The 9672-nt window shown below is 37.1% G+C and overlaps 1 protein-coding gene across 1 annotated transcript; it reads right to left on the bottom strand.

Annotated features, from left to right (window-relative positions):
* Positions 1–2072: 2072 nt before the first annotated feature.
* Positions 2073–8966, bottom strand: rerglb (RERG/RAS-like b). Its single transcript, XM_081359589.1, has 5 exons — positions 8870–8966; positions 7887–7943; positions 5227–5300; positions 4597–4745; positions 2073–3755 (listed from the first exon to the last, which is right to left on the bottom strand). Exons 1-5 carry the CDS (start codon positions 8919–8921, stop codon positions 3476–3478), a joined length of 612 nt encoding a protein of 203 aa, XP_081215715.1. The 5' UTR covers positions 8922–8966; the 3' UTR covers positions 2073–3475.
* Between the last annotated feature and the right edge of the window lie 706 nt (positions 8967–9672).

The raw sequence follows: 9672 nt of genomic DNA, 5'->3' as shown, positions 1-9672 counted from the left end.
CTCTCTGCATGTCCCTGGTTCTACAATAGTGAGAAAACACTCTAAACGATTCAGTGAACTATCAGAATGATTCCCAACTGAATCCCGAACCGATTCCAACTGTTTTGCTAGACCATTCTTTGAAATGAACTGCAGGACATTCTTTAATTAGCTTTTAATGAAATGTGATATTTCAAAATTGTGTGTGAATATATAAAGTAGCCTACTATTTCTGAATGCAAATTAAACAATAATTAAAATCAGCTTATTTTGACTGATGGAAGTTTGTCACAAAATGTGTTTCTCTTTTAGTTTTCACTTTTGGTTTAATTGTCCATTTTTAACTTGGTTAGGAAGTAATAGGTGTTTGTCTCCATCTAGTGGATTATTAGATCCTGTAAGGGTCATGAAATTTTGTTTCATTTGACAGTGGCACACATGGTGTGCCTCTCTCCCCATCTTCCGTTTTATTATGACATGAACAAGTTTTACAAGGCACTACATACAGTAGGTAACTGCTGGGTCATTCCAGTTATTTTTTTCTGAAAGTGTGGCAGTGGCCTACTCTTCTGAAGAAATGCTTTTTAAAGTTACTACATATATATTCATTTTTTAAAAGTTTCATAGCTCTTGAGTTACTGCCACATAATTCCTATTTACATAGTGTGTAAATTTTAGTAGGTCAGTATGGTTAGAAAACAACTGGTAATATTAAACAGAAAAACCTGAGTGCTGTAGAAACAACGGGTAGGCCAATGGTATTTAAACCAAGAGACAGAGTAAGAAAAAATGCTACATTGCCAATTAACTAACAGCAATCAAAACAAAAGTTCCACAAAAAAAAAAAAACAGTTTTAATAAATAAAAAAAAATCAATTTAGGCGTGAAATAAATTATAACACTTTGGGATAAAAAGATATTTATTGCAAACATATCAGGTTATGACAGTGTACAAGCAAACACAATATTAATTATAAAAGAATTATAGTAATAGTAAAAAAAAACACTAATTTAAGAAGAAACCATTTTATTAGTAGGTTACTGAACATATTACTATGTTTAAAAAAAAATCAAGGTACACATTCCACTTTTGCCATAGCTGTAGGGAAAGTCTTGTACTGGAGTGGAGTTCTACATTATAAAGCTGTTCTTCAAACAAATTACAAAAATAGACAAACACTGCCTGCTTAAACTAATCACACAAATTATTGAACTTCACATAAAACTACTGGTACCTAAACAATAAACTGAAAAGTATAATCAGAATAGTATTTTGTAACTTTAGCAGCAGTAACCTCAGTTTAATACTTCCTTCATCTGATAAGCAGCCTTGAACAAGAGAGTTCTTGATTGATCGATATTTCTGAGATGTCTTTTTTTCTTTCTTTTTTTAGAGAAGTCTTGCATGGCTTCTATTGCTGTGTCTCTTTATAGTCCTGCTTCCCTACTTCTGTGTTGTGAAGTCAGTATATCGTTAACACAAATTCAGGCACTAGCAAGAGCTTTGAGCCCTAAACATTGGGGCACTGATCGAAAACTGTGTCGCACATAAATGTCACTGGTATTTATCAACAACATCACTGTATTACATTCCAGGACCAATGCACTTCTAGTATGATTTGTGCTGTTTATCATCATTGTTACTGTTAAAAGTACAGTGCATGCCATGATGACTTGAGATTCACGCAAACACTGGGTATATGCAGGGTATAAGCTTTTTAGGGTGCATTCTGAGAATTTTTACTGAGCAAACATTTCAGTGTAATGGAACAATTTTGAATGGGACAGCCCTAGAAATTGAAGGCCTTTTTTAAGGCAACACACCTCAGGCCAAATACTTTAGAGGAGTTGTTAGTTTAGAGGTTCCCATATTTCTCCCACTCTAGAATGTTAACTTTTAAACAAAGTGATTAGTACTACTGACAAAAAGAAGTGCAGTTGTTTTTTGTTATCAACCCTATAAGAGGATTGTGTTTTAACACAGGTCATTCCCAAGGGACAACAAGCCTTTTCTTGCAATTGTATTGTACAAAGGCTGCTGTTTTGTTTTTTTTTGTTTTTTTTGTTAATTGTATTTTTTTTTTATTACTCAAAAGGCCTTAAGAATTCTATGGAAGGAATGCAGGAGAGTTTTATTTTCATTCCTCTGCCTAGGTTTTATTTAGAAAGGTAATTTAACTGCAATTTTATACCTCATCACAGCATGTAATATATAAAATTTACTCTGACTTTGTTGTGCATTCCTTGACACAAACTCGATCTCATGCCATCAAAACGTTTTCAAAGAGCAAGGGAAAGAATGTGTGCTATCTTTGAATAGAAAAGCAAAAGCTTTACGAAGTTGCAAACATTTCCCATCCTTCTCAACGATACTGAAAATATTATCAAGAGGTGTACATGTGTCACAAAAAATCAGAATTTTAAAGTTCCGACTCTTCCGAGACTGATAAGAGTAAAATAAAACAATATGGAAACATAGGGCTAAGATTTTTCTTTCTACTAAAGAAAAAAAAAAAAAAACATTTAGTTCTCAACAAAGGGACCCCAAGATTAGTGATTAAGCAACAACAAAAAATCTAGATATTTCTTATTTTAGTTCAGCCCTCAACATCTTTGAACAACCAGGATGCCAATGGTCTTGACAACCCTGGATATTTAATGTTTTCAATTATTAAAATCTTAAAACTCCATGGGCAATTTCTGCCAAGTTCCAAAAAAATTATTGGGTTGAAATAGGAGTAAAAAATATTTTTTAAAATGTTTTCTGTCATGACAACTCTCTGAGTGTTTGGCATTGTAATGGGTATATGGCAATGTTGGTATGTTTGGTCTTGGCTGATCTGCTACCCTGCTGCTGTTATTGCTGCTGCAGAGCAAGTACGGGACTTGCTACTGCCAATACAGACATGACACGCTGCTGTGAGTAAGACATGCTGCTGCTGTACAATATGGTGTACATGAATATACCGAAGCAGATGTATACTGGTGTACATGAATATACCGAAGCAGATCTATACAGGTGGAGCTGGGGAAGTTGGAGAGTTTCTGAAAGCGTGCTGCACTGCTAAGGCAAATGCTACCCAAGTATTTGAAGGTTGAGCACGCAAGCTTATTGGCTACTGATAGAGCAGGAACCAATCAGCCAATCAGTGTCATATAGATAACAATGTGATTGCAAGCAGGTTGAGTTAAGGAGCTTTTAGCCTGTGCCATTCATGACAGAACATTGTATTTATTTAGTAAATCATGAACAACTGGAAAAGTCTTGGGGCCTTCAAATATTTTTGTGACGATGGTTCAAAAAAGGTTGAGAACCACTGTTCTATATGATGTTCTTGGCTACATGGGATCTTTCATAGTGGTATTTGAATTACACTACTTATCAGAGCATACTGTAATTCTAGAAAGATTTTCAAGAAAATTGTGCTTAACAAGGACACGTCTCTTTTGCTGATTCAAGGCAATGCTCTTTTCTGGGCTCTTTTATGTTCTGCACTCAAACAGACTTTCTCCTCTTTCCAAAGACATTGTTGATGAGCTTGGCCATGGACTTGGAGCCACTGTACCGTCTGCGGTCACCTCTATGCTTAAGCTGTTCCATCACATGCCGGATGAGTTTGGTGAAGAGGTTGGAGATATCCAGGTAGTTCTCAGCTGCAGACACCTCTTGGAAGTGGCATTTGTTCTCCTGGGCCAGGGAGCGGCCCTCCTCCTCACTCACTTGACGGCTGTGGCATAGGTCCTGCTTGTTACCCACCAGGCAGATGGGAACCTCTCTATTGAAATTAAATCAGATGATTTTCTTTCAAGAGAAATTCGCTTTATGAAGAAAACATGGCCATATGATGTATTACTGTAAGTAATTGAATATTGGTTGGGGATACATTTATAATTGCTACAGTCTAATAATGCTACAATACATGTGGCATTAAATGATACTATCCATACTGAGTTTCATTTCTCACAGTGTGTGTCCTAAATGGAAAAATGGCATTGGCATAGCCTAGACATTTTTCCTCATGTGGCAGCATAGCAAGTGGAACAATTATAAATAAAATATCAAATGGTCACAATGTGTGAGCTCAAACAACGAAGAAATGGGTTGGAAACTTGCTGCAAACTAAAACCTCAGTACAAGTACAACCACTTGTTGCCATGTTTTGAAGTGTAAAAACTTTTAAACAAATTGAGGAACTAAACCCACCCATGAGTGATCTCATTGCCCATTTCAGAGTTCTAATGGGCTCCAGATGCCTAGTCTCATGCTCACTTCCTATTGTTTCAAAGGACTTTCAAATAAAAAAAAGCCAGTGAAACCTAAACCAACCAGACTTTTAAATTTCTCTATAAATGTGATGGACTAAAATGGAAAACTTTGGCCTGTTGGTCATACTGCAGTTATCAAAACCATTGGAAATATCATCAACATGGATGGCTTTTTATGAGTTAAAAAATAATGTGACCCAGTCTGTCCTTTACAGATGTGCACAGATCTAAGCAGGATGCCTCTACTCGCTATTCGGCAAATGGTCCTCGTTAATTCATTAAAGCTCCATCCTCCTATTCCAGTCAGCATCAGACAAAGGTCAAAAAGTCACTAGAGAGACACTGACTCACCCTTTACAGGTTTCTCGACGACTTTCTTTGATCTGCGCCAGGATGTTTTTGGCATTTAGGAAGGACGTACGGTCGCTGATGGTGTACACCACCACAAAGCCATCAGCCCAATCCACCGGTTCCTCCAGGATACATCTGCTTTCTCCACTCTGCCAGGGGATGGGGGGCACACAGAGGTCCAGTCAAAAAAACATGCTCATCTAAAGTCCCCTCTGACACAATGGAAAAGCGGACTTTGTAATTTCATTTGTTTACAGTTGACTAGTTCTCTACCAGAAGTTTTTGTTTTAGATGCAGTGTCTGACTGCTAATGTTGGCTGTTTATTGCACAAGCATTTAGTTACAGGGTAGAAAGGTGCCCATCTCAGGACTTTGGTTTTGGAAATCAAAGTAAAACAATAACTGCCGAAGTAAAAGTACCCAGATGCAGCAGCTGTAAGCTGTGAGGCTCAGTTTTCAAAGGCTTCGCACTGTATACTCTGCTTCAGGGAAATATCATAAATCTCGGCAGAACACAACATGCATTTCCCATAAGAAGCAGGTATATCTGAGCATGTTGCCCTATGGCAGTGTTTGTATGAATGCTAGCCATGAGCTCAGGGTAGACGTTATGAATGTATAAACACAAACCTGCGAGCACGGATCAAAGACTTCCAAGTTCAACTGTCTTCCATCAATGGAGAACCTTTTATGGTATAAGGAGTCTGCAACAAACAATTTTGGATAAAATCCTTGGTATTATAACAAACGTGTGCATTATAAAATCTGAACCCTGAAATAAAGTTGGACCGTTAGATGCTCATATAAAATTCAAGGGAATAAAAGTAGAGACTGAGTGCATGTGATGTGATACACATGTAGTTGGGTCAGAGGTGAGTGATTATTGGGAGCTTTGGGAATCCTTGGCATGATTGGATGGATTAGACTTTTGGGAACTGGACAATAGGAAAACACACACCAGCATTGCATGTGCACAGGGCCTTTTACAATTAATGTAAATAATGGGAAACATTAAACGTACAGTATGTAATTTTTTCGCCGCTAGGGGTCGCTAACCTCTTACAATAACAAAGGCGTAGTTTGATGACGCAACATTTGCTAAGAATTATGGATCTTGTCGTCAACGTCAAGCCGACCGATCTAATAATGTTTATGGATGAGTAAATACATCGATGTTTTTATCATGACTGTGATATAAAGCAGTTCAGGATTGCTAAGAGACAGCTATCAGCTCCACACGCGACGCGAGTCCCGCAGATATAAAAGGAATATGAACATTTCATTCTACCGAACTACACACAGAATTACAACTCACAGGTCAGTTTATTAGACAAATTAAACTTGTGAGGTAACGCAGCGCTGTTTCACCTGGTCTAACATTACACTATCACACTAAACTGCATTTGAATGTGTTGAAATTTATGTGTTAGTTTGTCTGTATGAGACTAGCAGTAAGCTAGATCAACATTAGAATAACATACAGATCATATTCTAACATTTTATCATTGTTGAACTATATAACATTGATTAGTTTTATGTAAATGTGCTCACCTGTTTAATAAAGTACATGTAGGAGTGGTCAAAGTCTCGGACGTGGAGCTCTCGTTTATATACTGTCTATGGGAGCTCTAGGCATCTTGAAAACACCGCGCTGATATTGAATCTCGTTTTAGTTCTCCTTTTTTATCCAAAGTCTGCTTGCTATGGTCCATAATGTTTGAACGAAACAACAACAGTGTGCAATTGCAAATACACATTGCGAACTACACAGTTGTCCACGTCTATCGCCTTGGTTACTAACGCAGGGCTCTGGTTTATACTAGCTCTGGTTGCTATGGCAGTACGAGGGGAAACCAGGGACAACGTGGATATGCCGCCATTGACAGCAACAAAACGGAAATAAAGAAACGGGACGTGTCTTCGAATTAAATTACAAATTTCTCCTGGTTTGAAAGTTGTTGGAAACAGTCGGGATAATGTAAGTACACAACTAAAAAAAATATATAACATAGATATAGTGATTTTTGCTATTTTTACAGCAAAAAAGTTACATATTGTGCCTTTTATTGAAAATTATGTTATTATTTACTTGGCTTCATGTCGCTGAACGTGAATGTTATTTCCGAGTTTGTTATTAAAGTTATTGTCATTCGTTGTGTATTTTCTACAGCCACCATTCCATGACACACAGGTTTGGAACAATATGAGTAAATAATTACAGAATTCTTTTGAACTAACCCTGTAGAACTTTCTTAGATAAAAAAAAAAATAGATAACCTGTTAAATTTATAGTAAAAAAAACCAGCATGTGGTTGCCAAACCTTCAATGTAAAAAAAAATACAGTATTGCAGGTATTATGGGTTGGCATAATGGTGCCTGTATATTTTACAACTTATAGCTGTATATTTCCTTAAGTTATAATGTTAATTTTCCACTCTACTTAAAGTGCAAAAATCTGAATTGTACTGATAACCACCATAATAATACAGGTGGTATAATAGAAAGCCACATGATGAATCAGTTCATTTTAAGTTGCCTGATAAACATGTTTGTAGACAGAGCACATGGTCATACTGTATACACACAAAGACATAAGCAACACCATCAGGGTGTGACTCTTAAAAATTCAATAAACGTTAACTAAATGACACCAAATGTAACATAAACACCATAATGTACACAGTACTCATAACAAAAATAAGAATAAACAAAAATATTTAAATAAAATATCATTTTTGATGTGTCTTATAGGGGCTTCTGTGAATCTACCGTTTTGCAGAATATGGTAATTCATAGTTTTTACTTGCAAAACCCATAAATAATACATACATATAATGTGATGCTAAACCATTTACAGTTTTTCTCCATATATGATAAGGTAACAAAATCAAGCAGTTAAAAGCTTTTTACTGTATCTTTTTTACAGTATAATTCTGTAAAATTATTTTACAATGTAGTCTTAGAGCTTTCTCTCTTTTGAAGAGAACATTTTTAGTATGCAATAAGCTTTCGATCATTTTCTTCTTTTTTTTTCTTCTTTTCTTTTTTTTTAAAGGTAATAATGTAAAAATTTGATCAACCTCTGTTCTTCTTCCAGCTGTTTATAATGGAAGTCCTCTTGCAAGCTCACAGTTATATTGTTCATGTATTAAATGAACAAAAAGCTTTACGTATGTGAATTATAACATTTAATAATATGCCAGACATAATGCTGAGGCAGATAAACCCCACGAAAACATGAGTAAAGTTCTGGCTGCATTATTAAATGTGCATGTGAGACTGTACTTACTGGCATTTGACGCATATTCTCCTATGAACCGCTTGGTCAAAAATCTCACTAAAACCGCTGAGGACAAGAGAGAGGGGAAGATTGATTAGTTAGTCATTGAGATTGATCATCCAGAGCTGTGATGTAAATTACTCGTATGACAGCTTGAAATAGGAAGAGAGGGCACAAGGTCAAAGTCCAGCCCCTCATCAAAGACTTGGCCAACTCCACAGTGAACGCTGGAGCATATTTGGCACGGGAAAAACCGTTACATTTTCTCCATGAGCACACTACCTGGTCTATATTAAATATTTGAGCCATGAAGCTATGCTGGCTCATTGAGTCATTGAAGTCAGGGCTTGAGTTTCCATGCATAAATACACACTCTGCGGCAGCTTCGTGAAAGCTGCTTTCAATCCTTCAGTCAGATTTTAACACTTAGCCTATTCCTCACCAAACCTCAAATCTGCAACATACCTTCCTTGTTGTTCTGCTCTGCCTTCACCCTGGTCATTTGGATCCGAACCCTGATTGAGGTTCCCACATGACCCCCACTAAACTAGTTTTGGTCTCAGGGGACGTAGCATCATCGTTTCCCAACTACTTAATAGTCATTAGTACAGGTATGCAGCCTGAAGGGCTAAATGTTCCTATGCCTCAGAGTGGAACAAAAAATAATCTTTCGCCAATTTCAGCAATTACTTGCATCTTACAACCTTTTATTTTAATTTCCCTCTCAGATGACTTTTATAAGTTAACGATGATCTCACTATGATCTGTTCCAATATACAAAGTCCTTCCAGTGTTTGCAGAGGGCAGAAATAATTGCGTTGTGAGACACACTCTAACACACCGCTCACACATGGATGATTTCCAACTCAAAATGTGAGGACCATGCAACAGGCACATGGGTAAAAAGAGATGCTGTAAAGTTTTAGTTAATCTGAAAGACACATATGCATATAAAATGTATGGACTATATACAATATAAGATGAGCACTTACCAGATTTACCTGCTCCCTCACTGCCCAGCAGGGCCAGTTTGATGTCATTCATATCTGTAGACGGTACCCTGTGTTGGCTGTGCCTCTTTGTGTCCAAGTGGTTGGATAGTCCCAGCCACAACTCCTTACTATTTACTCTGCGCAGTAAAGTGGTGCTACGTTCCCTCACTCTCTCTGTCTCTCTTGCTCTTTTTCTGTTACACTCGCAGACGTTCCTCTATTCTGTCTCCCCTCCCACTACACAGAGTGCCGAGCTGCCACAAGGTCAGTTCACCATCCCTTTGATATTTAAACGTTGTTCAGCTCCAAACTGGTCTGTGATCTGATTTTGATTAGAAACTGATTTAGATTGAAGCAATATTAAAAATATTGCTCACAGTCCAGAGAGGCTGGTGGGAATTATTTCGTGACTCTTTCACTGACTCTCTAGCACCGGTAGGTGGCGACAAGTAATTGTCTTTATGAGAGGGTTTTTGAATCTTTGACTTGTTACAGTTTTTCTCGATTGTTTACACACATTTTCTGAAAGCATGCCTCATATTCTCAGAACTCTACACACAAATCCAAAAACACACACACAATGGGCAAAACCCCTCAATTCTCCTGCAAAATGAAACTTTACATTCAAAACAATGTTATTTCTTCTCAAAATGGTATTTTGTTTTCAAATGACACACACAAACCATCACATGAATAGGCATTTATAAGAACCAGTTGAACACTGATGTTCTCAATGTAAAACACTATGATGAATGGAAAACACTTCTTCTCCAGTCATCATAATGACTTAGGCCTTTTTTTGG

Source organism: Scardinius erythrophthalmus (assembly GCF_964197995.2).
Source record: "Scardinius erythrophthalmus genome assembly, chromosome: 2".
In the NCBI taxonomy this organism is placed as follows: Eukaryota; Metazoa; Chordata; class Actinopteri; order Cypriniformes; family Leuciscidae; genus Scardinius; species Scardinius erythrophthalmus.
Note: the sequence above shows the minus strand (reverse complement) of the source record. Positions and strands in the feature narration are given on the sequence as shown.